Source organism: Brassica napus, chromosome A1 (genome assembly GCF_020379485.1).
Source record: "Brassica napus cultivar Da-Ae chromosome A1, Da-Ae, whole genome shotgun sequence".
Lineage (NCBI taxonomy): Eukaryota > Viridiplantae > Streptophyta > Magnoliopsida > Brassicales > Brassicaceae > Brassica > Brassica napus.
Window position 1 is genome coordinate 8,663,624 of NC_063434.1, and position 26,548 is coordinate 8,690,171.

Here is a 26,548-nt window from a genome sequence, read left to right on the forward strand (position 1 = left end):
GTAATGATTTTGATATTTTTGAGGTTATATACTCGAATTTTAAGCATCATCTCCTATTTCGAAAAAAGTAACAAGAGCATGAAATTGAAGCGGTTAACTGGAAGAGAGAGAGCGTCGGTTGAGTGTTGAAAACGATGTCGCTTGCTCGAACCACAAGTAAAGAAGAGAGCAGAGCGAGGGCGTGATAGTCATTTCTTAGGATCCCCATCACCCTCGCATGATCAGTTTTCTTCATCTCTCACGTCTGGAATTGAATAGACAATTATTATTATTATATAAAATAAAACTCAGTTTCCCTCTTGAGATCAAAATCTAAGAAAGAAGAAAGAGTTGTTTTGTACATTCATTTACGAATAGTAGAATTGGTACAAAGACGTTGCATTTCCATAGATTCGAATTTTGTCTGGTAGGGAGGGAGTGGATCATGGCGGAGGTTGTTGTGCACATATACGATGTGACCAACACTGGATCAGACAAAACCAACAACACCATTCTTCAGATCAACAGGATCTTCAAAGACGGCATCGGTCTAGGCGGCATTTTCCACAGCGCCATTCAGGTATATTATTGAGAATGTCTCTCTTCTTGGTTATATATATGTTTACATTTAGTGGATTTTTTTTTGTTATGTATGTATGGAGAACCATGCAATTTAGACGCCTTCATGTGCAAACCATGCCTGATCTTGATTTTCACAGAATCTTTTGTTTTATGATCTGTGATGCTCTGTTTCATTTTATGAATCAAGCTACCAGCGTTTGACTTTGGGTCTCCATGTAACTATTAACGTTTCTACGTCTTAGGCTTGTATTTATAACTCAATTGTCATCTCTTATGAATTTTTCTGAAGGTGTATGGAAACGATGAGTGGTCTTATGGGTATTGTGAGCAAGGCACTGGTGTCTTCAGATGTCCTAGCAGCAAGAATCCAATGTACACTTATCGTGAGAAAATTGTTCTTGGGAGGACAGATTGTACAATCTTTATGGTTAATCAGATATTCCGTGAGCTCACCAGGGAATGGCCAGGACATACTTATGATCTCTTGTCTAGAAACTGCAACCACTTCTGTGATGTACTCTGTGATAGGCTTGGTGTGCCGAAGCTCCCAGGTAAAGCCCATTATTTGGTAATCCGTGTTATGTATATGTGTGTTGGTCTTGAAGGCTTATGTGATGTTCGGGTTATGTCTATCTACCTTAACAGGTTGGGTGAACCGTTTTGCGCATGCTGGCGACACAGCTTTGGAAGTAGCAGAAACCACAGCGATGCGGGTGGGTTCTTTCTCTCGTTTGATTTCTATGGAACCTAAATGGAATCATTATTAGTATATTTTTTTCAATCTTGTAAATTGGTATTTTGCAGTTAAAGCAAGCCAAAACTGAGCTTCTATCAGCTAGTAAAGTAGCCTATCGCTTCCTTTCGAATGTCACCTCAAGCGTAACCAACAGCAGCAATGGCTCACCACAACAGCCTGGAACCGTCAACAATTCAGACAATGTGAACTCGAGAATGCAAGGCACTTGGCTCAAAGGGATGCTAAACACTTCGAAACCTTCCACAAGCACAGAGATAGAGAACAAAGATGAAGATGCAAATCATGACTCTGAGGTTCTACAGTTTCAGCAGCAACCGTAATGCATTCATTTGGTTAATTGCATTGCATATCCACCCAGGACCAAAAGCTACTTAACTGTATCCATTACTTTGTATCACCCATCTCTCTTTTTTTCTCAACACGTTAATGACAAGTAACCAAGCAAGTCTCAGCATCATATCTTTCAAAGTTTCCATTAAGGAAATAGCTTCAATACACATACGAGGATGAGTTTTCAACATGTATAATAAATACAACTCGCAATGCGTCCATAATATTGCAGGGGAAGGAAAGAAAACAAAGTATAAATCTAGCGTTTTAGTGAAAAAAACAACACAGCAATCTCACACCGAAATAAAACAACATTTATTCGCAACTTATATCATAACAATGCTGACTTTAGCAATCAAATCTGGAAATCATGGCATTTTTGTCATCCCCTGAACATCCCCTTAAGCACAAAGGCATTCCTGTCAGTGTTTTCAGATATCCTTAGTGATGAGACAGCCTGAGCAGCGATCAGATCAGCTGATACTCCCATGTTGCTATCCCAAGACTCCCTCGTGAAGGGTGACCAGTTACTGTCTCCTAGTCCATAACCGTTGGATACAAACCCAATCCCTTGAACCGCGTAGCTAGCGCAGCTCTGGCGAGGCACGTAGTTGGTTCTTTCACCTGTAAACAGATCCATCTTGAAACAACCCTTTTCTTGGCCAAGCATGACTCGAGATGAGTCATCAGAATCTTCCCCGAGTAGGACGTGCAGAGCAACAGCTTCTGCTATTGCAGCACCTTCTTCATCTAACCTCTGTTGCTCTTCAAGTTTCCTCTGCTTCTTCTTTTCCAGCTCAGCCCTGATGGCTGCAGAATTAGCCAGAGCTTTCTCGAGACGCCTCTTCTTCTTCTCAGCTTGTTTGACACGATCGAATTCATCTTTACCATTATGTTTCTTGCTCTTCCCTTTCCTAGCTATTGGCTGAACTTGCTTGCACACCGCGTTATCCATACTACCTTACTATATATAACTCTTTTTAACTAAAAATAACTGAACTAAAACTCGCTGCTGTGGTGGAAGGAAGTCAAGAACTACTACTACACCCACTCAGGTATATAGGAATACCTCATGGTGCGGACAATACAATCCCAAAAAGAAACAACTGGAGACAACTGAAGAGAGACGTTGTAAGAAGACATAACATTTGGAATCACTCGTCCTCCTTTCCCATACCCCTTAGACTCTCCCATTTTCTGCATTTGACAATTACTTCTTTATTAGTTATAAAAGCTGCAAAAAGGGAGAAACGCACAAACCAGTAACCTTAATCTTTAAAACAACAACAACATAGCTTCAGGCTACAAACATGCCACCAAATCTTAACCAACCAAGCATCCACATGACATGATTTTAAGCAACAACACAATTGTACTAAGGACCTAAAAAGACACCTAAGTCCTAAAGAAGTAAGAAAACTAAATCTTTCTAACGATTTATACAGATTTAACAGAGTCAAGTCAATAACAGCCCAAAGAAACCTAAAGAAACTGAAACTTGATAACTATAGATGATTACTAAAACCATAATTGCTCAAAGTAGTATCAAACTACAAGGAAACATGTAAAAAAAAAGTCTTTAAGAGTATTACAAAGGGCATCTATATAGAAAGAGTCAAACCCACGGCAAACTTTACGAACCTTTATTAATCCTCACGAAGCGTAAACTACACTGATGGATCAAATTACAAAAAAAAAAGGCAACAGATAGAACCCAGATCTGTCTCAAAAAAACTCAAAATTTAACCTCAATTAAGCAGGATCACAGCATAAAACTATCGGATTCAATCGACTAATTACTTTTAAGCACATAAATTGAGATAAACAACCGAAGCTGATCGAAATTCAGAGAAAAATCTAGGGGGAAGTGGAGAAATGAAATTCGATCCAAACCTCTACAATATGGCATAGAAGCAGCTTTGCCTCAGAGACCTCCCCCAAATAGAATTAAACAGAGATCGAGAGAGAGAGACTCAAACACGGTAAGTAAAGTTGCTGTGTATGGATGCAGAAGAAAGACGAGAGAAAAGGAAGAGGAAAGATTTTTAGTCGTATTATAAAAAGAGACGAAGAAGAAGGAATGAGAAGATGAGAGAGGATAGGACAAATAACAAAACGTAGCCGTCTCTATTTGACCCAATTAATACACGCCACGCGTCGAATGATCCTCTTGACTTTTATTACAATGTAAGTTTTCAATTGGGACTTTGAGACTTGGCCGGTGCGGTGGGTCCCGGCACTCGTGACGTATATCTCAGAACAGTCGTTAGATTCGATTTAGGTTTTAGTCCGTTTCGACGGCTGAGATTATCATTACGGTTACAAAAGAATCCGGTTAAGCATAAACCACGTCGGTTGCTGGAGCAGCAAGTAAAGAAGCAAATAAACACGAAAAGCGAGGGTAAAAGCGTCATTTCGTAAGACCCCACCACCACCACCGCCGCCGCACTCTCATCTTCATCTTCTTCACCTGAGAAGAAGATAAAACGAAAACTAATTTTGCTTTTTTACAGTAACTTCGGAGAGAAAGAGATCTAGTAGCAGTTGGATTCGTTGAAAGGAAAGTGGATTTGGTATCTCCACCGAGAAGCCACAGAGAGAATCTTTCTTCTTCCAACTCTTAATTAGGGTTCCGAGTTTTCTCTCTCCGGTAGTGAGTAATCATGACGGAGGTTGTTCTACACATATACGACGTGACCAACAGTGGATCGGAGAAGACGAACAACACCATCCTCCAGATCAACAGGTTCTTCAAAGACGGTATTCGCCTTGGCGGCATCTTCCACAGCGCCATTCAGGTTATTAAGTTTCCACTCAGAGGATCTAGTCTGTGTGTTTTTACTTGTAAAGTTATAAACTTTCTCTCTGGAGGAGACTTGTCAAACTTCAATGATGCTTTGACCACTTTCCCATTACAAGTAGTTGCCAATTATGTGCTAAAGCGCTTGACTTTTTTGTTTCCATGTTTAGTCTGCTAATGCTTTTGTGACTTTAAGTCTTGTACATGTATATAACTTTGTATTGTTGTTTTCTTGTGCCTATGACTATAGATTCGCAAGGAAGCATATGATTTTGACTGCCATCTCTGGTGAATATTGTGCAGGTGTATGGGGATGAGGAATGGTCTTATGGGTTTTGTGAGCAAGGAACTGGTGTATTCAGCTGTCCTAGCAGCAAGAACCCTATGTACACTTATCGTGAGAAAATCGTTCTTGGGAAGACTGAATGCACCATTTTCATGGTGAATCAGATATTGCGTGAGCTCAGCAGGGAATGGCCTGGACATTCGTATGATCTCTTGTCTAAAAATTGCAATCACTTCTGTGATGTACTCTGTGATGTACTTGGCGTGCCAAAGCTCCCAGGTAAAGCCCTTTAATCCATATTGAGAACCAATGTGTGTGTGTTGGTCTTGAAGAGGTTTATGTGACTGTTTGGCTTCTGTCTCTTTAACAGGTTGGGTGAATCGATTTGCTCATGCTGGTGACACGGCCTTGGAAGTGGCAGGAAACACAGCGATGAGGGTTGGTTCTCTTTCGTTTTGCTTCTCTGGAACCTACAATATGGTTATTTAATCTTGTGAATTTGGTTTTTGCAGATAAAGCAAGCCAAAACTGAAATAGTATCAGCTAGTAAAGTGGCTTATCGCTTCCTTTCCAATGTTACCTCAAACGTAACCAACGGCTCGAATGGCTCTCAACAACGGCCTGGAACCCTCACCAGTTCAGACAATGGCAACTCGAGATTGCAAGGTAGTTGGTTCAAAGGGTTACTCAACACTTCAAAACCCTCCACTAGTACAGAGATAGATAACAAAGATGAAGATGCAAATCAGCAGAGAAAACAGAGCCGTGACTCTGCACCCCTCCACCATAGTGCATTTGGTTAACTGTATATCCACTGGTCGAAAAGTGTACCAACATTGTACCCTCATCTGTATCCATTACTTTTGTACCATCACTGGATCTTTTATTTCTTTCAGCAAAAAGTGTGATTTTGATAAGAAAATACCATTGAGCTGGTTGTTACTGGCAAGTCTTCAACATATTCATACTGCTTTTAGAAAAATGTGACACAAGTAGTTACAAATGAGGTATGACATTGGGTATTGATGTATACAACTCAGAACGCACTTTGCAGTGCTACACGAAAAGAAAGCATAATAAATAACATGCGAATTAAGTAATAATAGCAGCTGAATTATCATCCCTGGAACATCCTATTGAAGACAAAAGCGTTCCTATCATTGTTCTCAGATATGTGCAGGGAAGAGACTACCTGAGCAGCAATCAAATCTGCAGATATTCCCATGTTGTTGTTGTTATCCCAAGCACCCCTCATGGATGGATTGTATGGCACAGACCAGTTACTATCTCCACGTCCATAACCGTTCGTCTGAAACCCAATCCCTCCTTGAACCGCATAGCTTGCGCAACTCTGGCGAGGAACATAGTTTGTTCTTTCACCTCTAAACAGATCAATCTTGCAACACTTTCCCTCTCCAAGCATGAAACCATCATCAGAATCTTCGCCCAGTAGGACGTGCAGAGCAGCAGCCTCTGCTATTGCAGCACCTTCTTCATCTAACCTCTGTTGCTCTTCAAGTTTCCTCTGCTTCTTCTTTTCCAGCTCAGCCCGGATGGCTGCAGAAGTAGCAAGAGCTTTCTCAAGACGTCTCTTCTTCTTCTCAGCTTGTTTGACACGATCGAATTCATCTTTACCATTATGTTTCTTCTTCCCTTTCCTAGCTAGTGGTTGAACTTGCTTGCACACAACGTGATCCATACTTGCTTGCTCTATATATAACTCTTTAACTAAAAATAACTGAACTAAAACTGGCTGCTGTAGTAGAAGGATGTCAAGAACTACTACTACACCCACTCGGGTATATAGGAATACCTCATGGTGCGAACAATACAATCCCAAAAGGAAACAACTGGAGACAACTGAAGAGAGACGTTGTAAGAATTTGCAGACTTAGCGTTTGGAATCACTCGTCCTCCTTTCCCGTATCCCTTAGACTCTCCCATTTTCTGCATTTTGACAATTACTTCTTTATTAGTTTTAGGAGAAATACAGAAGAAGCCTATGCATAATAATTTGTATAATAACATGATCAATAGTTGTTGTAAAGAATCTAAGAGGACATAAGTTCAAAAAAAAAAAAAATCTAAGAGGACAAGGTAGGAGATACATCAAAAATTATTTATATAAATTTTACAAAAACAAAAAAGTCAGGAAGAACACAAACCTTCAACAACTCATATAAACATCTGAAGAGACAAAAGATCAATTAAAACCTCAAACTTCACATAATAACCATTCTTGCATTTAGACTAGTAATGATAGATTAAACTAGTACAAAGCGATCAGATCTGCATCTTTGTTGGATCAATCAAAATTCAATCCGCATAATTAAGTTTCCGCACGATATACAAAGCCTTTTAAAAGAAAAGATAAAACGGAACAATAAGATGATAGAAGTCTACGATCCAAAACCTCTACAAGTTGGCATAGAAGCGGCAACGATCTACGTTATCTTCTCAGAACGATCGGATAATACTCAGAGAGACAGACATATACTGTTTGTTTTCTGGATCCAGAAGGAAAAGTAAGAGACAGAGTTTAGACAAGAGACGACAAAGAACAGATGATCAAACAGACAGGAAACGTAGTCCGTCTCGTAATTATCCAATAATATTAGGCCACGTGGAGAATGATGTCTACACGCCACTTTGGATCTTCTAATATCAGTTTCCAATTTGGACTTGGCTTGTTAGCAACATCGTGTGTCGATAATAGAGCTACTATCAGCCGTTAGATTTCGATGTGGGGGGTTTCATTCCAACGGCTGAGATTTCAGTTCCAGCTTTTAAACTAACTATTTTATGCAGTTTGTTAACTGAATAATTGTTACCCTTCCGAGTTCCGATCAATTGGCCTTGGTTAATGCAAGGAAAAGGGAAAGAAGCACAAATATTATAACGTGAGCCTTTTGAGCCTTGAGTCATGGATCCAGCCCAAGAGCTATCTCTTGTCAATAGGCAATTTAAAGCTTGTGAATTATTGAGGTTCATTGATGTTGAATTCGAAAGGGATAAGCTTTCCGGGATCAAAAGATCATTAGCCTAATTTATCCAAATTCATCTTGAAAGAATCCCTGAATTGCATAAGCTTTTCCAAGAAAACAAGATTTCACATGCCTTTCCTCTGCAAACAAGGTTGAAAAATCGACAGCAAGAAATGTGACAAATCACAGATTTTATATGGTCTTTGTCGTGCTTATAGTGCAAGATGTGATCTTCATTGGTTTCATCCACAACACCATATGTACATACTGATTCCCGATTTTAAACTTAAAAAAAAAAAAGTTTAGTGGATTCAAACTCAAGTGTCGCTAAGACACGTAGCAAAAACTGGGACACCTTATTTCACTTGTTGTCGATTGGATAATGGACACTGCAAAATGCGTGAGTTTTTTTATATACTATTATTTTCGTATTGGATTGTCACTTAATCGTCATTTTGGTTACGTTTTATAAAATAATTGCATTCTGGTCGGTGGAATACAAGGCACATAGCAATCGTCCACGAATGAATCTTAAGGATTCACAACAGAAAAGTTTCTAATACAGTGTGTTAGTAACTCTTAGTATTTGGATTTTGATTATTCGTCAGAGCGTCCGCAACAGAGGTACATGCAGGATCCTTAGCGTTTAATCATAGATTAGGAGGATTATAATAATAGTTGTTTGGTTAATAAGAATAAGGATTGATACGTTATTAAGGATTTTTAGGACTTGATCCTTAGCGTACGTGGCGTGTTTTGAATGGATGGAAGAGTTTTCGGTTTGGTTACGCGTAAAACACTGGTCATTCTCGACCGAAGCAGAAAAAAAAAGAGAATCCCGACGAAGAAAGGCGATTGCTCTCTCGACGAAGCGAAGGCGAATCCCGCGACGACAGACGGCTATTCCCGCGGCAAACGACGGCGATTTGTCTCCGTCGACTGAACAAGGTAGATCGCACCCTTCTGATATAGATTCATCGATATATATTAGTTTGCATGTTCAATCGATCTCGTTTCAAATTAGGGTTCAAACAGAATTTGGGGGTTTGTTGCGTTTGTAATTAGGGTTTCAATTCGAATTTTGGGCTTTTTGCGTTTGTAAAAATCGGTTTGAAAACGATACTGCTAGCATTTTGAGTTTGTATTAATAATTGGTTCGAAAAAGATCATTTGCTTCATCGATTTCGGGTTCTCCCAGACTGTTTAGTTCTTTATTTTTGCATTTGGAGTTGATGCATTTCACTTTCATCAGTGTTTACGGATTCGATTGTGGGGTTTTCGTCTGCTTGGAAACTCATTGTTGATATTGTTTACATTCGTTTCTTGTTTGCAGATGGCGAATCCACATGAACCTCATTTCTTTAAGCCTCTGTTTCCTGGTTTCCACAGTGGCGTCGTAAGAACCTCACTCTCTCTATTTGTTTACATGAGTTTCTTGATTAGATGTATTTCTTGTTTGATTAACTTTGCCTTTTCTTGCAGACAATACCACTTGCCTTCTTCTCAAAGCACATAGAAGGGAAGACGAACCAGAAAACATGGAAACTAAGATCAGACGCTTCAGATCAAACTTGGGAAGTGATACAAGAAGGCAGGACACTCACCGGAGGTTGGAAAGATTTCACCACAGTACATGACCTTCAAATCGGTAACCTTGTCATCTTCAAACACGAAGGAGACATGGTGTTTCATGTCACTCCTTTTGGTCCTACCTGTTGTGAGATTCAGTATACACATCCTCACATCATCAAGGAAGAAGCCGACGCGGGTGATGCTGATGACAATGAGATTAGTAAGTCTCAATCAAAGTTCATCGTTTTGGTCCTACCTGTTGTGAGATGTTTTGACGTGGAAACTTGTTTCTTTTATTTCAGGAGGAACATGGGCAATGTCTTCTTTCTCATTCGACTACTGTTTTTTGGCTGAGGTCACTGCTTCAAATCTAAAAGCAGACAAACTTGTGAGTCAATTTTCATACGTATAAACCATATTTAGTTAGTCAATTTTCATATGTATAAATCATATTCTGTGTTTGCAGTATCTTCCTACTAGTGCTTTGAACAAACAATGCCAAGAGATGATACTAGTGAACAAAGAGGAAAATTCATGGACAGCGAGTTTGCGATTTAGCGAATCAGGCGGCATGTATTACATCACAAGAGGCTGGGAAAAGTTTTGTCGTGATAACATATGCGACATAGGAGACTTATTTGTGTTCAATCTGGTTGGAGATGGGAAATCTACTCCATTGTTGTGTGTATGTCCGGAAAGTAAAGAGTGTTCTGAACTACTGAGCAAACACTTGAGCAGAAAGCGTGGTGAGTCTTCTCCATTGCCTTGCTTGAGACGTCTTTAACATGCGTGTTCTTTCTTTGCTTCTGGTTTAACTTGCTTGTTTGGTTTTGTTCTGCAGGTGACATTGCTTCTGGCTCACGGGTGAATTAGGAGAATAGTCAAGTAGTATTCCGTCTCTTTAGCTTGCGTCTCTTTAGCTATGTATCTCGGACTTGTTTAGAGCTTATATCCTCTTGTTTTCCTTGCTACAATTTACTTGTATGATCAGTTCAGTTTAGACTCAAGTTCTTGTGTTTCTCGAGTATCAACTTACTTATAAGTTTAAATCTTTTTCTTCTACTCTTGTAAGTTTAAATATGTTTAGCTAACTACAATCTTGCTTCTCTTCATTCTCTTCTCTTTTATCTCATGTTTAGTCAATCTCAATCTTCAGTTGACCTTGATTCACCTGAACCTTTTTGGTTCGGTAGCTAACTACAATAATTAGTTTATCTTTATATCTTTATGTTTAATTATACAAATAATAAAACCTCAATTTCAGTTTTAAAAAAAAATTAATAATATTTTTTTTAATAAGGACCCAGTTTCGGAAACACCATTGGACTACCAGTTTTGATTCGAATCCTTAACTATTCAAAAAAAAAAATTACTAAAATATTTCTAAGGATTCATTGGTGAGGTTCACCGTTGCATATGCTCTCAGTGCGTTATTGGTTACACTGTATCGTCGACTTTTCTTTCGCACTTTTGTGCCGTTGCCTAATTATATGCTTCCACGCAACCCCATCCTCTCCAACTTTTCACCATAAACAATCAAATTATTTGCCCCTTATCTCCTGTGATTTGATTGGATAGTCTCGTAGGAGTGTAAATACACTTGGAATCGGTGCGAGTATAATGAGGAAATGTTGTGATGTATCCACTCATCAGTGAGTTAGTTACAAAATTATAATGGGACAGCCGACAGGCTAGCTCAGCACGTAACACGTATCCATAACTTTACCTTTAAAAGCCATCTCCCTTTTTATGTTCTCACCAGCCAAACTTATTTTTGTATATAGAACTCGATCGTACCATATTGTGATGGCCTATTAATATATGCTGTGGTAAATTATTGAGTACTAATGAAAGCTTTGACTATACAGTGATTTTGTGTTATTGAATGAACCGGTGGAAGCAGTAGGGTTTACACTACTTGAATACTGATCTTAAACTTGTAGACTGACAGTTTAGTCTCATATTGATCTCCTATATTCGCATGTTATGTTCTATTTACTAGTAAAAGCTTCAGTTTTTGGAGTTTAAAACACATTCGTTCCAGTTCTATTGAATTCTTAATTAACAAAACATACAGTATATTCAATTTTTAAGACTTAAGTCTCCTTATTCATCTTCTACCTTTTTAAATAGTATAATTCATCTTCTACCTTTGCATGTTCTAGTCACTCATAAATGTCTTCTATTACTTTAGTTAAATGATTTGAGTGATTGCATATGCAATCGAATTCAACTTTTCCTTTATTTTGGAACTTTTATAATTCAGAAGTATAACGTTACACGCAAGTACGCAACGATGGCATTCCACGAGATCGCGCGAAGAAGTGGTCATACTGTGAACGTAAAAGCTTATATTAGACTAAGGTAAAGAAGAAAAATCCATAATTTAGCCTAGGGAGATGTCATTTGATATGTCACATATGTATGATTGTATCACTTCATGAATATTATATGTTGGTTGCAAACTTGCATGCATAAGCAAACGATATTCTGGTACAAGTCAAAATACGTTTCATTTTTAATTTTGATATTATATAATATCAGTTATGTTATGCATCACATGATGACCTTGTTCACATTCAGTGAATCACTGTAAGAGATCATGACTGTTTATCTAAGAAATATGCAAAATAAATTAGTGACCAGATGACGACTTCCGAAATAGCGGAGGGTATGCAAATCATAGGGATAATTATAATTAGCATGTATTTGAAAATCAAAATCGGCTTATAGGATTTATCAACATAGACCGTATTTCAGACCATCCATGACAAAGGACAAAAAAACAAAAAGTTGAGACTTAAAACATGTTTAGTCAAGAACTCGACCCCTTTTTGTACAGTTTGATTCTCCGACTTATCTCTTTCTCTAACTCTTCATCTCCTCCAACTTCTTCCAGTTCCTGCTTATCACAATTCCAATGTCAAATTATTAAAAGCTACACATAAAGATGATGACTAAAGAATCTAAAGCAAATCCAGAAACTTGCCTTTGGTCCAAGAAACAGCCCATATGGCACACCATCGAATTTGTCTGTGTGATGCAGCTGAACACACAATCACACAACGACACAATTAAAATCAATTTTCTAATTAGCAATGAGAACAAAGCTACATCATAAGAAGCTACCATTATTTTATATTTTTAGCACCGACTAAATCTAAACAAAATCTAAAACAAATAGAGACATAAATCAATAGAATAAGCTACTTACTAACTAGTACTAGTCATTAAGAAATGTAACAAAATATTATTTCTAGTTTTAGTAAATCACCGTTATAACTAATGTGGTTGACTGATCAAGTCAATGAGATTAATACCTGGTGAGCGGCAGCGACCTTTCGGAGATAAGGAACGTCGGCGATGGGACCCACAGGGAACCTCTTGTGCACCAAACCATCGTGGACAAACATGTAGGCGATTCCAAACACTGTTATTCCTAACCCCTGTTTACGAGGAGTGACAACAACAACATGTGAGCGCCCAAACAAAAACAAAGGTAAAACACCACCAATCCATCTTATGGTATTAATGAAGCCAACGAGTCATTTGTCATCGCATGAACCGAAAATCCAAACTTTCTCTATTTAAAAAATAAATAGAGAGGGACGGAAGATACTGGAAGAGAGATACGTTTTGTTTTAAAATACTGAGTACTATGTCTGAAGTTATTTAATCTTAAATATTAAAATAATTAGTCTAACCATATACAGTCAAAGACGTTGTAAGTTGTAACCATAATTAAGACCAATGACGTTCAATCTTTTGCTACTTACTGCGCCAAAGCAGAGGCCAGGAACGAGTCCTTTATTGAAGAAACCATAAGAGAGGAGAGCAATCGCAGGAACAGCGTTGACTATGGCGAACACATCGTTCAACTCAAACGGACCTTCTCTAGGTTTGTGATGTGACTGCAAATAGAGAGGAGAATAATCAAATAACAGTAGATTAACAAGCAGCTTGACTTTGAATACTCAGAATTAAGAATTTTATTGAATTGTCATCAGAAATGAAAAGGTAGTAAACCTCATGCATGTTCCATAAAGAAGCGTGCCAGAGAGCTTTATGAGCCCATCTTGCCCAAAACTCCATACCAACCTGGTTTCAAAATATTCCAACACTCAGTGAGATTCAGACAAGCTCGTCTTAAGAAAATGAAATAAAAAGACTTTGGACTTACAGCAGCACCAACAGATAGAGCGAATGTACCGAACATCTCCGACATTGGGATCTCACCTCCCTGTTTGTTTTTATTACAATTCAAAACACTTACATAAAACTGTCGGAACCAGAACGAATTACAAAAATAAAATAAAAAAGAATTTCAAAAAATCAAATTTACCTCCATCTGCCAAGAGAATCGGTAGTAAACGGCCATAATAGCCATAGAAGTGATACCGAAGCTCGACATCACTGCGGCTATCAGATAAGTGAACCTCTCCGATTTCTTCCTCTCCAGCTTCTCAGCCAGACGCAGCGCGAGGTACTCCGCGTCTATGGCGTTCGTGTCCAGAGAGCTTGTTTTCTCTGGACTCTCATCATTGTTGATTGGAGAACTCTGCCTCCGATCCGAGACGACGTAGCAGACGGATAATCCTCTGAAGCGGAGGAGAGACGACGGCAATCCGGTTAAGGAAGTTGGATGGTGCAGGCGGAGACTGGAGGAGGAAGAGAAAGCGCGGTGGAGCGGCTTGAATGTTAGGGCGGTTGATAGACCTGCCGCCATGGAAGAAGAAGAAGAAGCTCCGGCGAGAGTTATCTCCACTTTGGTGAGGTCTCTAACCTTTTTATGCGAGAGGGAAAGAAAGAGAGAGAGAGAGAGATGTGGTGTAGAATGCTCTGTGGCCAAAGATGATTTTGTTTGGGTCACTAAAAATGAAAATACGTTTTGGAATTAAATATGCAGAATATACAAGTGACGGACGGTTCTGTTTCGTGTGACGAAATTTGACCCCTAATTCTTTTTCTAATGGACTAATCTACCCCCCACAGGCCCACTCTTATATTTTATGAAAATTACATTTTCTGCCAATCAATTCTTTTTTTGTCCTCTTTGCATTTGGTGTGGTCTTTGACCATTTGGTTAATTGTTCAGAGATACAATTACTGAAAAGAAATTATTTAATTAGGCAAAATATAAGGATTAATCATCTCTATAATATTATTTGAGAAGTCAGTTTCCTATGTGTCACTCTCACGTTAACTCTCACGATGGTTGATTACACTGTTACCCTTAATGAATTAATTTACATTTTTATTTAGTTTCCTTTTTAAAAAAATCCGAAAAATATACACATATAATAAAAAAGGAATTTTTTATAAAGTTAAAAAAAAAAGAATTGAAAACCGAAAATATATGTATATATAATATGATTTCATAAAAAAAAGGAAAGTTCACAAAATAGTAATACTAGATTTAAAAAATATTTCTAAATAACATAAAATATAATTTTGAAGTAATAAAATACTTTCCTTATATCTATATTTTCTTAGATGAAAATTATAAATTTCTATATAATGTGATTTCATTAAAAACAGTTTACATAGATAATCTTGATATTAGAAAAAAAATATTATTTATTTTAAAACATAATGTTAAAAAATACAAAAAGTTCAAAGTAAAAAAAATAATTTTATATATCTATATATTTTCTTAGATGAATACATAAAATAATTAAGTAACATAAACTGATATATGTTTAATTGTCTACAAATAGTTTAAAATTAGTAATATTGAAATGTTTTATTTATTTTTCTTATATTTAGTTGACTATAATATCTTTCAAGTACAGGAAAAAAATATTGATAAATTATCTTTTACTTATATAATATTATTATTAAATAAAATCACAATTTTTTACTGCTTATTTTTAGGAGATATTAAAAAAACTAAAAATATTTTTTTAAAATAAACATCGTTTGATCAAATAGTTACAAAATAATTTAATGAGGTACATATATTATATTTTATCATTATTAAAGTTATTTTTTTCTTAATATTAAATTTGCTTTTAAATTTTATGTTTTTATGTTTGTGGAACTTAATAGGACCATAATCAAAATACCAAAGCAAATGTGAATTCTAATTTTTAAGATTATTTAAAATAAATTTTAGTTTTTATTCAATAAATCAAATGCATAAAGTTATTTAGAATTATTGAATATTTTAATTATTGTAAATATTGATATGTGTTCATGAGCTTTCAAAAATGTATCAGCTACTTGCAAATATAACTTCCTATTGATCATCGCTTTATTTTCTAATATTTTTTTCAAAACCATCAACATATAATTTGGTAAATATTACGAAATACATGCACATTTGACTTAATTATAAAAAAAAACTAGATATTAATCCGCACATCCGTGCGGATATATTTATATTTTTAAATTAATATTTAAAATATAAAATATGTTATAAAGATATATATCTAATATCAATTTTATTTTTATAATTTTTATTTTGAAAATTTATATATGTTAAAATTTGTTTGATGATATTGTACAAATCATATATTAATGAAGTATTTTTGTTTATTTGTTTAAAATGCAACATCAATATTAATAGTTTAATTTTAAACATTAGTTTTAAATGAAATAATAAAAAAATATTAGCTTCTTTGTTTCGAAATTTTATTCTCGAAATGTTTTTATGTGAATAAATTAAATGATTTTTGTTGTATTTTAAAATATTATTTTATTTAATATATTATATTTCAGTTTAATATGTTTCCTTTTACTAAAAATATCAACATAAAATGTTACAACCAAGAAAATATTATTTATTTTTTATATAAAATTTTAATTTGATAATTTAAAAAGAATTGGGCTATACTATTTAATTTCAAAATTAGTTACTGGAATATATAAAATATGGTCTATATTAAATATGATAAACAGTCAAATGATAATTACCTAATGACAATATATTAATTTTTTTTAGAAATGTTATTGTTTAGATGTATATTGTTTTTGTTAGGAGAATATCATATATGAGTAATTTTATGATGTTTAGTTAAATTTCTAATGAATGGTCTAACAGAGACTTGTGTATGGTAGATAAAAAATATGACTTTATTTTAATAGAGTAGATAATTATACTTCATTTTGAATTTTAAAGAATATATGTAACTCAATATAGTCACAACATGAGTGATTCGACTAATCCAACTTATATCTAAAATCATAGATTTAACTACGATAAGAATATATAATTTTATAACGAATAGTAATTTATTTTATAAATATAAATCATAGGACAACTCAAAACATATTAAAATGAAAATAAAATATTAACCAACTGTTACAATTTAGTTCTTTTGTAAAATTTATATATATGCATATACTTCAAAATATTATCATTTTGTTATATTAGTTTATGTAATTTAGAATCAGACGATTTAATTTATTTTTTTATTTCATTCTAAGCACAATATATCTTAAGTTATACATAATCTTCATAAAATATATTTACATATCTAAGACAACAACCACCTAAATGCAAATAAGAAATTAATCAAAATTTTAATATATAAAATAAAAATAATACAATTGAATTCATAGATGTAATCTAATTCACCCAAATGATAACTAAATCGACTGAAAAATAACAAAAACGATTAGATATAACATATATAAAATCATATGTGAAACTAAAGTAATACAATATTATTGATATAAATGATGCATATAAATTAAAAATTAATTTGAAATTAAAAGTACGTAGCAATCAATTATTACAATATATTTATTTGAAAAATATATATACCCGTGCTTGAGCACGGAAAAATCACCTAGTATATTAAACTCTTGTAACCTTTTTTTATTGTGTACCTAAATTGTGAAAGAATGTTCTTTCCTTAATCAAATGGATTATGTTTCTGTTGTATCGGATTCATTTCCACAAAAATCATTGTTTCTTAAACATTGTGGATCTACATTTTCTTTTATGAGGCTATATAATCATGTCTGCATTTCGGGCATTCCGTCTAGTTTCTAAAATCTCGTCTATTCCATGTTAGATTGTTGAAATCCGTTTACTTCAAATCATATGGTTTGTAGAATTGAAGCTCTCATAATGTATTATGATATCATTATAAGAGCTGGAGAAGACATCATTTTAAGATGTTAGAGAAAGACCTACAAGGCTAAAATTGTGGGTCGAAGTGGTAAGGAACGACCAGACACAAAAAAGTTACACCTCAACCAACCAAGGACCGCAACAACAAACAAGTTACAACCATTTATGAGGCTGATGCTGTGAGAGTTGTTATGTCCTCAAGCGTCTATGGGTCTTCTCTACATGTCATAAATTTATTGGTTCACAGAGTTCCTCGTAGCATCTTTGTTCTTTGGTTATTATTACTCTCGTATAGTATTGTTATTTTTCTATTTTTATTTCGGACCCCAAGATGGAATAGAGAAGGATACAAAACTAGTAAATGCAACTTGGGTCATGGACCCCTTCAGGCTACACTTTTCTGCTACTGCTGAGAATGTATGGTGTATAACAGTGTACATTCTAACAATTACCCCACATATCTTTTTTTTTTTCATACCAAGCATTGTCGCGCGATTTGTCTCTCGCTCTTTGCTGCTGCTGGTTTTAGCTTGATTTCGTACAGCTTCGGCCACAGTTTCCCCGTTACTGCAATATGCACAATCATCGAGATTCAAAATGTCATATGACTAGATAGAGAGTTTTATTACCAAACTCAAGGGACCGGACGAGATTTTTCTTACCAAAGAGACGCTTCTTCTCGCTGTCCCATGCTATACCATTCAAGACATCAATACGCTATAGTGCAAAGACAAGATTAAGGAAAGGGAAAACAAGTTTTGAAGATGACTGATTATAAGTCACAAAAATTTGTGAAATTCAGATATTCAACTTACCCCATGTCCAGAATGCAGCAATCCTTGTCTGCGGAGAAAAAAAAAAGAAGAATGATCAATTCTATAACACAGTGGTTTATATCCTACACAAATACTACATGTTAGAAGAGACAATACTAACCTTAATTCGGGAAGAAGTATCCATCCAAGTAGCGATCCATCCTTGGGTGAAATTCTAGCAATACAATCAGACTGCAACAGAGAGAGATACATATCAGCCTTATTCCTCCTACCTCAAAGTGAGCCAATGAATGAAGCCTAATGCACCAAAGTTTGATTTCACTTTGTGACATTTTGCATACATCATATCAATCGTCACAATGAATAAATGCAAATACCAAAAAGAACAGTTGAATTACCTGCCACACGTTCGCCCAAACTTCATTGTTTATGTACTCGAGTTCGTTAAGGTATCGTACCTCAATGCCATTATATTTGATTACATGCTTATCAGTAACTGCAGAGTCAATAAAATCATAAATATACTCCCCAGTCCAGAAAATAAGTAAGTGGTTGAAGAAGACAAAAGCAAAGAATAAAACTCGAAAACCTTTCATTGTTCGAGGGTCCATCCGGTAAAGTGTAGAAGTGCCATCACTTCCAAACAACACTTGTCCATCGGTAGCCAAACCCCATCCATCTTTCATATGATGTTTAAATGGTTTTACCTAGAGTGAGATCAAATGGTCAACATGAAATGAGTACGGTCCATCCTAAAGTGGTAATGCAATGCAGACACGGTAACTTAACAACAACACTACAAGAACTAAAGGAACAAAGCTTTTCCTCTAAATTCATGAAAAGAAAAAGCTGAATTTTAAATATAGAAACTATAGCAAGCAGGCTGCCTTTGACGATTAATAGCTGAGAAAGCAAGCAAGCGATGCAAACAAAAATGAGTAGGAGAAGGACGGACTTTGGTTAAGTTGCTTAGATCATAAGAGAAACCCGTGGTCGTCAGCCATGCAACTTGAAAGAGGCTACAACAGATAACGTAATGAGTCGATCAGAGAACAAGGACCTAGAAACAGCAGAGGCGAGGCTCTTTCTGAACTACACAACGTAGCTTCAAAGGCTTTACCTTTCTCCAAGGAGCGTCAAACCCTCTCCAAAGTACTTATCCCCCATTTTTTCGATCACTTCAACCTAAGCAAGAAGGGAGAAACAAAACTAAGTTGTGTACTTCAATTAACATTCCATAAAACTCCATTCTCTTGTAAAATATAAAACAATCATTCCCCAATCACAATCACACACAACCTCAATGTTAGTCCAAAAGCGTACACCTTTACAAGATAAAAACCATACCTTTCCTGTCTGGAGAGACACTTTCCTCACTGAAGACTGTAAGGGGAAAAGAAAAAGAGCAGAAGAGATCAAACTCGAGCATCACATTGCAAAGATAATTGAAGAATCAACCAATGATTAAGAGACAAGATCTCGTAAAAAGAGTAAGACTTTGCTGCAGGGAAAAGCAAATCACCTGTCCGTATAAACCCGTAGATTCAAACAATGTATCGTCTCCTGCATAAAGAAGACCCTGAGTAAAGGCGTTTGGATCATGAGGAAACTCAGCAACAACTTCAATTTCATTGATCGTAGATAAAAGACCCAACGAGGAATCAGACGATCTTCCGGAGCCGTTGAAGGGCATAAAGAAGAGAAAAATGGCGGCGGAGAAGAGAGCAAGAGGGATCGTCATCATCAAGATCCTCCTCCGAGAAGAGAAGAATTGGCGAGAAGCAGGAGTCGGGAGATGAGGAGGCATTGATCGCTGCTTGGTGTGTCTCTTCTTATAGGAGGAGGAAGATCGAGTGGCCATCAAAGTCCGTCAACTACGACGGCTGTACTTGGAAATGACCCGCCACCCAGATTTGTAAGCTTTTTTTTTTGTAAATTAGACTTTGTATTTGTTTCCTCTTTCTTTTTTTTTTTATTTAAAGTAATTCATTGAATGTCAGTGTAATGTGAAAGAGTTGTTTTGATATTTACATCCAGATTTAGTCTTCATGGATATTCAAGTAAAGACATTTTGGAATTGGTTTCTCTCATAAGGCATGTATGACTTTTCGGATATCTGTTCTGATTTGGTACTGATTTTTATCACATTTAGTTCCATTCCAGTTTTATATTCTCTGTTTCATCAAAAAATTGTTACTTTACATTTTTTTTTATATAAAAAGAGTGTCATTTTATAATTTCTCTACAATTTATGTTTAACTAGATCCTTGTCCGCGTTACGCGCAGATAGTATTTTAATTTTTTTTAATATTTTTTGTATTATTATGTCAATTGTTTAGTTTTATAAAATGTTGTGTTTTTACAGTAAATTTGGAATTAAAAATCTAATTTTCTCTTACTGTAAAGTAAGTTAATTTTTTTGAATCTTACCACAACACATTATACATGAAGAGAATATAGTTGGTTTTTATATTCTTATTTGGTGTAATATTGAAAATTTTGATGGTTTGTTTAAATGGTTTTTTTAAATTATATATTTTAGGATTGATTTTTGTGACTATATTCTATAATTGTCTAAAAACAATTGTTTGTCCCATATAAACATCCACATAAATATGAACTTCTCATAAATTTGTTCATTGGGATATTTAGTTTCACTTTCAACTTTATTCTTTTTTTTTTGCACCTTCATGCTAGCTTCTAGGGCTAGCCAACTTGGTGCAAAAGGGTTTACAAAAGTTGATCGAGATGCGCGTGATCGGACACCTTTTGCTAAGCTATTCGTACTGAATTTTAAAGATCTAGGAATATAAGCAATAGAAAGTTCAGAAAATTCTTTGGATACAGCCTCTATTTCGTCGAGCTCCGAGTCCAACGCAGGCCAATCTTCCTCCTTTTGAATGAGTGTAACCAGTTGTTCACAATCGATTGAAAGACCATCTCTCTGTGTCCAAACTTCAGTATCACTTGCATTACCCATAGCAAACTTTCCGCTTGCAGTGGTGATTTGGTGCGTGTATATCGGCCCTTGCTCCAAACAGCATTGGAAAGTCACCATCCATTAACACAAAACCAAGTCCAGATATGTCTCTTTCATTTATCTAGGATGTCTAGCAGGAGCGTTTCTTTACGGAGGAACAGTTGTGTCCGTTACCTCAACTCTCATATCAATCTCTATAATCTCGTCGTCTATACGTTGAGTTATCCTCCAACACTCTGCTTCAGTTTTATTCGCTAATGAGAAAGACATAATTTCTACAACACTATTAATGATTGTTTTTTTTGTAACACCGATACAGCAAACTTATGTTTTATTTAACAAAACTCTTATTTTAATTTTGTATTAAAGAATCAATCATATTTTATATTATCCATAATTTTAGTAAATTTGCTTATTTGTCATGTTTTTATTAGGTTTTAGCTAAATCATTGATTTATTATTTATTTTTAGCTAAGTCAATAATTTATTAATTTAAAAATACCCTTAATTAATATTATATATATATTAAAAATGAATTTTATTTTAGTAATATTAAATTTCTATTTTATATTAAAATTTAGTTAGTTTTTCTTATTTGTCATATTTTATTAGGTCTTCGACTTTTAGATAGGTTATTGATTTATTATTAATTTCTAACTGATTCGCTAATGTGTTAATTAAAACAATACCCTTAATAAATTTTATATATAATTAAAAACGAATTTTCTTTTAATCATATAAAATTTAAATGTTATATTAATATTAAATAATTGATTCTAAAATAATATAATAAAATTATCAAAAAATTTTAAAATAAGATAATTCTTATATATATTTTGTTTCTATCTGAAAACAATATTTTTATTATAAAAGTTAAAAAGATACAAAAAATTATAATTAAATATTATTCAAGAAAAAAACATTTATATAAAGATATTTTCTAAATTATTTCTAAGATATGAGTGTTTTGAAAAATTTAACCCGGGATGTTTGGAACACGAGATTATGTTTATGAGAGAGTGGCTCAAGAATGGGTTTCGAGATGGGTCGAATGGGATTTGAAAATAGCTTTTTTTTTTAACTCAAACCTAGTCCGGATGACATGATATTTTGGTTGGTTCATAATATTTTGCCTATGTGGCAGGACTTAGAAAGGAGGGATTTAGTCACTTTTATATAGTAGGATTTCAGTACAATTTATGTATAAATTCAGTTTACTATTAATTGTAAATTGCATTGATTTTCTAAATAATTATGTCTATTTCAAACATAAATAATTATGTAATTAACAAAACATAAATGTATTTCATTTGTTTTTTAATCTGTGTAAAAATTATCAAAAGGACACTATTTTGTGAAATGAAAAGATATATCTAGATTAAATTGTTTATTGATTCATGAATTTTGGATTATTTTTAATTGTTTTTTAATCTGTGTAAAAATCGTTTTTTAATCTGAATTTACAAAACTTAATTTTTTTTGTCAACTATAATTTTATCAATGGAATTAGTGTTTCGGTTTATCTTTGCTTTGCTTTAATCAGAAGTGTAACATAAGTGAAAATGAGAGACAGAAGCTTGCAATTTGGTTGTGTGAAACACATGATCGCCATGGCTAACCCAAGTCTGGCTACACGCCATTTAAAACCCAGATACCTCCTAATTTTTGGCTCTAGTATTTGATCAACACTGTCCAAGCTACATAGGTGGCAGTGTCCATTAAACATTTGCTTAATAAAAAAAAAAAATGTTCCACTTGACTTGTTTCTAAAAAGCAATCCGCTCTCATATCCCATTTGGACAAAGCACAAGCTTCCATGACAGACAAGAAAAAGAAACGGGAGTTTTAACACTAATCCTGGAAAGTGGAAACTAATAAAAGACTCCTTTCTTCAGACCAAAAGTCAGAAAAATAGAAAGATCATAGATTCCAGATTTGCAGTCACACAAACAAAACTAAAGCCAAAAACAAAAACAAAACTCGTCTTTCAATAGTCTAAACGATAACAAGAGTCCTTTCAGGGTAAACCAGAACCAGATGGTGCTGCTGCACTGTAACCGCCTGCACCACGGCCAAATCCAGGCCTACCACCACTTCCCTGTCAACATAACACACAAACGCAATGTTAGACAAAACCTCCTCACCATCTGTATCAATAAGCTCAGAGGCTTTTCAGTAAACTAAGAGGGGAGCGAGACAGAGAGTTTTACTTGGAAAGACGGCTGGTAATCAGCTGGAGCTCCACCCTTCTCACCTGCTGCATCACCACCACGTGCCCCACCACGGTACCCATCACGGTCACTAAACCTAGGACGGTCTCCCTCAAAACGAGGTCCTCTGAAACAAACGCCAAAACCAATGTCATTTTAATGAGAATTAGCCAATCAGGTACTAAAGTAAGATGAAACAAAGGAGTCTTAAAAGTTACCTTGGGCGATCACCAGGTGGGCCACCAAAGGGACGACCAATGGGCTTAGCAGACTTCTTCAAGGTCGCGGGAACAACGTCCGAGGGAAGGTTAAGATAAGTTCTCAAGAACTCAATCCCTTCGTTGGTCAGAAACCAATAGTAATGCATCCAAGCGAAGGTCTCCCTAACGTACTCCTTGGACTTGAAACTCTGCATGAGCTTGATCACTTGCAGGTTGGGCACTGACTCAATCAACGGATGCTTTGGGAGATTGAAGTCCTTCTTGGCGAACAATACTCCTTCTGTGAAACCCACGTGATATAATATAGATCATTCAGCATTCACAAAATTACCACAGTTGGTAACCCAACCCAACAGTTAAAGATTTAATCTTTATTGAACAAACCTCCAGGGTTCATTAGATCTTAGAAATGTACATAACTCAGTTGACAAAGTACTACTTTAGCTAGATTCAAATCTACTGCACCCATATATGCTGAAGGCAAGCATTTACTTATTCAATCAAACAGTTTCAAACTACAATTCAAGAACCCTAAGAAATGGTAACTAAACATGTTTCCACTAGCAGAAATGAAAGAATGCCATTAGCTGTGAAAAAGTAGAAACCTTTGAAAAGGTATTTGCAGATCTCTCTGCGGTTGGTCTCTGTGATAATCTGGAAACAGAAGGAACAAGAACACAATACATTATCGGATATGTCCTTCCATTACAAAAACATACAAATATAGAAAATAGAGAAACAGAGCAAAAGCATAGACTATACCATCTTCTTGTTGGTAGTGCTTTCACTGCAAAGAGGCAGACAGCTACTTCTTTTGTCACAAAGCTACGGCACAAGAAAACTAGGGTTTTCAGTGGATAAGTGACCAATTTTATATATTACGTATTTGGGCTTTAATTGGGCCAAGAATTGTAATAATTGTTTGCCTCCAGTGCTGGGCTTTGGAGGTGTGGTATGAAGTCTACACCGAACGTGACCCGAGACCTGTAGTAATGCCTAGCAACATGAACTGCATGCAACGAAGTGTGCACACTAAACTTTTACACTTGTTCTGTTAATTTGACGTACGAATTTTCTTTAAGTATGTACTATTGTAACATTATCATGATTAATGATGGAGCTACATACTTCCCTTTGGACCTTGGCAAAGTATTTCTTTGAATGACTAGAAAATTAGAAGTCCATACCATACATACTCATAGTGTCCGAAATTAGATCTTGGTAATGCATAATATATGTTAACGCAAGTCACTAGTTTGCTGATAAGAAATAAATAAACTTGGAAAGAGAAAGTCAAAAAGTTCTAAAAGCATGATTATTGGGAGCTTTTTAGGGTGAGGTTCTTAACGGAATATAAGAACTCGTCTCTTAACTTTTAACTAAAAAAACTAAGAACCCCACCATAAGAACCCTCCAATAATCATGCTCTAAACCCATGATTTTTAAGAATCGATGACACATGTCAGTCTAATAATGTTTTAATCCATGTTCGAAAACACGGCCGTCTAGGCACTGTTCGGAGGTTGACCGCAATGATTATGCCCAAATCGGTGTAGCCAGGCGTTTATCCGCGTAAGACCGCTTAATTTCCGTGTTGACCGCCTATTCCCGCGTTAACCGCCTAAGTTTTTTTTTCCGTCCGTGTAAATTAAAACACGGTTGATTAACTTTTACTCATTATTGACAGATTTTGTGTAATTATTTATTACTAAATAATTATAATTAAAATACAATTATGACTAAGAACTTGTATCATCATGTTTAAAATTAGCCAAATATATTATAAATTTATTAAAGTGTATTTAAAACTAGGCTCCGCGTAATTTCCGAGTACTCCCTAATTTTTCGGTAACTCGATATGTCCAGGGTTACCGCCCGACTAGCACCTAGCGTAGTTCCAAACGGAGGTTTTAATTGGTTTTACATAACTAAATCTTTAAAATAGTATTATTATTATTATTTTTTAAAAACTTTAGTAGGGTTGTAACCGTTAATGTTGCTCTTAGAAAACCTGATACCGTCCCCAACACATGTACCCTGTTCTTGATTTGAATTCAAGCTCTCCAACTCTGAGATCAAAGCATGGTACACCTTTGTCCTTTGAGTTTTGAGATTTAAGTTTTGTATAGTTAGCCTCTTAAAAGTAGTAATAAAAAAAAGGATTTGAGTTGTGATCAAGTCAGAAAGCCAGCTTGGCGCAGACAAAAATTGTTGTTAAACAAAAATGAGATTCGGAGAAAGTAGTTCACGGACGACCAATGAAACATGCATGTCCGTGAACTCACGAATACAAACGAGAAAGCAGCCTTTTGTATGTCAACTTGACCATATAATAAATCACACTTATATTCGTCTTTCATTTTTGTCAACATCATGAATTCCTCCTTGTTAACCAATACGTCCTTGCTGACCAAAAACAAAATAGCTCAGTTTTTTTTGGATAGCGGGAGGCAATAAGTATGATTGTCCCAAAGTAAAGTCCAGGATCTACAGCAGTAATAGATGAAAATAAACATTAGTTAAAGTACGCCAAGTAAAATAGAACAATATAAGTAAACTAACGCAAAATAGCTGAATGGAGGTCAAGATCTTGAATCCAAATCAAAAGTGAGAATTGCTAATAAGTGTTGTTTTGTACATACTCTAAGAACAATAAACTAGTGTTGCTTTTCAGAGAAAATGACGATCATGTGGACCCGTGACGATCTCTTTTTTTTTGTCCAAGCTAATATACACGAACATGGCTCTCCCCATCTCTTAATCCAATTGATTCTCTCTATTATTCCTTGCCCCAACGTAAGCTTTCTCTCTCTCTATCGAGTATGATTGATACCATCATTATTGAAGTGGTTAATGAGTCAATCACACTCGTGACATTAGGTGGACCTCTTGGTATTCGTATATTTACTAGGTAACCTAGAGATTGATACTTGTTTTACAAACACAAAACAAGACAGTGAACAAAACGAAAGGAAATATTGTAGATAATGG

General features: G+C 35.3%; 8 protein-coding genes across 11 annotated transcripts; 3 read left to right on the forward strand and 5 right to left on the reverse strand.

Annotated features, from left to right (window-relative positions):
* Positions 1–58: 58 nt before the first annotated feature.
* LOC106442871 (deSI-like protein At4g17486) lies at positions 59–2,017 on the forward strand. Its single transcript, XM_013884504.3, has 4 exons — positions 59–559; positions 851–1,112; positions 1,207–1,274; positions 1,366–2,017. The coding sequence occupies exons 1-4, from the start codon at positions 425–427 to the stop codon at positions 1,636–1,638; spliced, it is 738 nt and encodes a 245-aa protein (XP_013739958.1). The 5' UTR covers positions 59–424; the 3' UTR covers positions 1,639–2,017.
* On the reverse strand, positions 1,776–3,802 carry LOC106442900. Its single transcript, XM_013884528.3, has 2 exons — positions 3,542–3,802; positions 1,776–2,845 (listed from the first exon to the last, which is right to left on the reverse strand). The coding sequence occupies exon 2, from the start codon at positions 2,601–2,603 to the stop codon at positions 2,031–2,033; it is 573 nt and encodes a 190-aa protein (XP_013739982.2). The 5' UTR covers positions 2,604–2,845; positions 3,542–3,802; the 3' UTR covers positions 1,776–2,030.
* Positions 3,803–4,020: 218 nt separating this feature from the next.
* Positions 4,021–5,695, forward strand: LOC106442856 (deSI-like protein At4g17486). Its single transcript, XM_013884493.3, has 4 exons — positions 4,021–4,446; positions 4,752–5,013; positions 5,105–5,172; positions 5,247–5,695. The coding sequence occupies exons 1-4, from the start codon at positions 4,312–4,314 to the stop codon at positions 5,535–5,537; spliced, it is 756 nt and encodes a 251-aa protein (XP_013739947.1). The 5' UTR covers positions 4,021–4,311; the 3' UTR covers positions 5,538–5,695.
* Positions 5,674–7,371, reverse strand: LOC106442879. 2 transcript variants are annotated; one of them, XM_013884511.3, is made up of 2 exons: positions 7,148–7,371; positions 5,674–6,681 (listed from the first exon to the last, which is right to left on the reverse strand). In XM_013884511.3, the coding sequence occupies exon 2, from the start codon at positions 6,431–6,433 to the stop codon at positions 5,852–5,854; it is 582 nt and encodes a 193-aa protein (XP_013739965.2). In that variant the 5' UTR covers positions 6,434–6,681; positions 7,148–7,371; the 3' UTR covers positions 5,674–5,851. The 2 variants fall into 2 exon arrangements, with proteins under 2 accessions (XP_013739965.2, XP_022572663.2); XM_022716942.2 differs by lacking the exon at positions 7,148–7,371 and adding an exon at positions 6,900–7,137.
* Positions 7,372–9,051: 1,680 nt separating this feature from the next.
* On the forward strand, positions 9,052–10,163 carry LOC106359705 (B3 domain-containing protein REM9-like). Its single transcript, XM_048752454.1, has 5 exons — positions 9,052–9,114; positions 9,201–9,510; positions 9,593–9,678; positions 9,757–10,036; positions 10,132–10,163. The coding sequence occupies exons 1-5, from the start codon at positions 9,052–9,054 to the stop codon at positions 10,161–10,163; spliced, it is 771 nt and encodes a 256-aa protein (XP_048608411.1).
* A 1,816-nt stretch (positions 10,164–11,979) lies between these two features.
* On the reverse strand, positions 11,980–14,168 carry LOC106442837 (beta-carotene 3-hydroxylase 1, chloroplastic-like). The gene is made up of 7 exons (XM_013884476.3): positions 13,633–14,168; positions 13,471–13,530; positions 13,317–13,388; positions 13,067–13,201; positions 12,611–12,736; positions 12,280–12,336; positions 11,980–12,192 (listed from the first exon to the last, which is right to left on the reverse strand). The coding sequence occupies exons 1-7, from the start codon at positions 14,014–14,016 to the stop codon at positions 12,106–12,108; spliced, it is 921 nt and encodes a 306-aa protein (XP_013739930.1). The 5' UTR covers positions 14,017–14,168; the 3' UTR covers positions 11,980–12,105.
* A 3,497-nt stretch (positions 14,169–17,665) lies between these two features.
* Positions 17,666–20,119, reverse strand: LOC106442829 (glutaminyl-peptide cyclotransferase-like). Of its 3 annotated transcripts, XM_048742106.1 has the most exons (10): positions 19,669–20,103; positions 19,494–19,529; positions 19,267–19,331; positions 19,102–19,165; positions 18,736–18,853; positions 18,545–18,642; positions 18,307–18,377; positions 18,186–18,213; positions 18,033–18,087; positions 17,666–17,937 (listed from the first exon to the last, which is right to left on the reverse strand). In XM_048742106.1, exons 1-10 carry the CDS (start codon positions 20,005–20,007, stop codon positions 17,843–17,845), a joined length of 969 nt encoding a protein of 322 aa, XP_048598063.1. In that variant the 5' UTR covers positions 20,008–20,103; the 3' UTR covers positions 17,666–17,842. The 3 variants fall into 3 exon arrangements, with proteins under 3 accessions (XP_048598063.1, XP_048598059.1, XP_048598066.1); XM_048742102.1 differs by having other exon boundaries at positions 18,186–18,377; positions 19,669–20,111; XM_048742109.1 differs by lacking the exons at positions 19,102–19,165; positions 19,267–19,331 and having other exon boundaries at positions 18,186–18,377; positions 19,669–20,119.
* A 2,879-nt stretch (positions 20,120–22,998) lies between these two features.
* On the reverse strand, positions 22,999–24,435 carry LOC106442820 (40S ribosomal protein S10-1). Its single transcript, XM_013884462.3, has 5 exons — positions 24,320–24,435; positions 24,163–24,211; positions 23,555–23,837; positions 23,337–23,463; positions 22,999–23,224 (listed from the first exon to the last, which is right to left on the reverse strand). Exons 1-5 carry the CDS (start codon positions 24,320–24,322, stop codon positions 23,144–23,146), a joined length of 543 nt encoding a protein of 180 aa, XP_013739916.1. The 5' UTR covers positions 24,323–24,435; the 3' UTR covers positions 22,999–23,143.
* Between the last annotated feature and the right edge of the window lie 2,113 nt (positions 24,436–26,548).

Coding starts and splice junctions, on each gene's coding strand:
- LOC106442871 (XM_013884504.3), top strand. CDS start 425: ATGGCGGAGGTTGTTGTGCACATATACGATGTGACCAACACTGGATCA. Junction 560..850: donor TTTTCCACAGCGCCATTCAG/GTATATTATTGA, acceptor ATTTTTCTGAAG/GTGTATGGAAACGATGAGTG. Junction 1,275..1,365: donor CAGAAACCACAGCGATGCGG/GTGGGTTCTTTC, acceptor GGTATTTTGCAG/TTAAAGCAAGCCAAAACTGA.
- LOC106442900 (XM_013884528.3), bottom strand. CDS start 2,603: ATGGATAACGCGGTGTGCAAGCAAGTTCAGCCAATAGCTAGGAAAGGG.
- LOC106442856 (XM_013884493.3), top strand. CDS start 4,312: ATGACGGAGGTTGTTCTACACATATACGACGTGACCAACAGTGGATCG. Junction 4,447..4,751: donor TCTTCCACAGCGCCATTCAG/GTTATTAAGTTT, acceptor AATATTGTGCAG/GTGTATGGGGATGAGGAATG. Junction 5,173..5,246: donor CAGGAAACACAGCGATGAGG/GTTGGTTCTCTT, acceptor TGGTTTTTGCAG/ATAAAGCAAGCCAAAACTGA.
- LOC106442879 (XM_013884511.3), bottom strand. CDS start 6,433: ATGGATCACGTTGTGTGCAAGCAAGTTCAACCACTAGCTAGGAAAGGG.
- LOC106359705 (XM_048752454.1), top strand. CDS start 9,052: ATGGCGAATCCACATGAACCTCATTTCTTTAAGCCTCTGTTTCCTGGT. Junction 9,115..9,200: donor CTGGTTTCCACAGTGGCGTC/GTAAGAACCTCA, acceptor CTTTTCTTGCAG/ACAATACCACTTGCCTTCTT. Junction 9,679..9,756: donor ATCTAAAAGCAGACAAACTT/GTGAGTCAATTT, acceptor CTGTGTTTGCAG/TATCTTCCTACTAGTGCTTT.
- LOC106442837 (XM_013884476.3), bottom strand. CDS start 14,016: ATGGCGGCAGGTCTATCAACCGCCCTAACATTCAAGCCGCTCCACCGC. Junction 13,531..13,632: donor GATTCTCTTGGCAGATGGAG/GTAAATTTGATT, acceptor AAAAACAAACAG/GGAGGTGAGATCCCAATGTC. Junction 12,737..13,066: donor CTGGCCTCTGCTTTGGCGCA/GTAAGTAGCAAA, acceptor CCTCGTAAACAG/GGGTTAGGAATAACAGTGTT.
- LOC106442829 (XM_048742102.1), bottom strand. CDS start 20,007: ATGGCCACTCGATCTTCCTCCTCCTATAAGAAGAGACACACCAAGCAG. Junction 19,166..19,266: donor TTGACGCTCCTTGGAGAAAG/GTAAAGCCTTTG, acceptor TATCTGTTGTAG/CCTCTTTCAAGTTGCATGGC. Junction 18,088..18,185: donor TGCTGCATTCTGGACATGGG/GTAAGTTGAATA, acceptor TTTGCACTATAG/CGTATTGATGTCTTGAATGG.
- LOC106442820 (XM_013884462.3), bottom strand. Junction 23,464..23,554: donor CCACCTGGTGATCGCCCAAG/GTAACTTTTAAG, acceptor CGTTTGTTTCAG/AGGACCTCGTTTTGAGGGAG. Junction 23,225..23,336: donor ATTACCAGCCGTCTTTCCAA/GTAAAACTCTCT, acceptor TTATGTTGACAG/GGAAGTGGTGGTAGGCCTGG.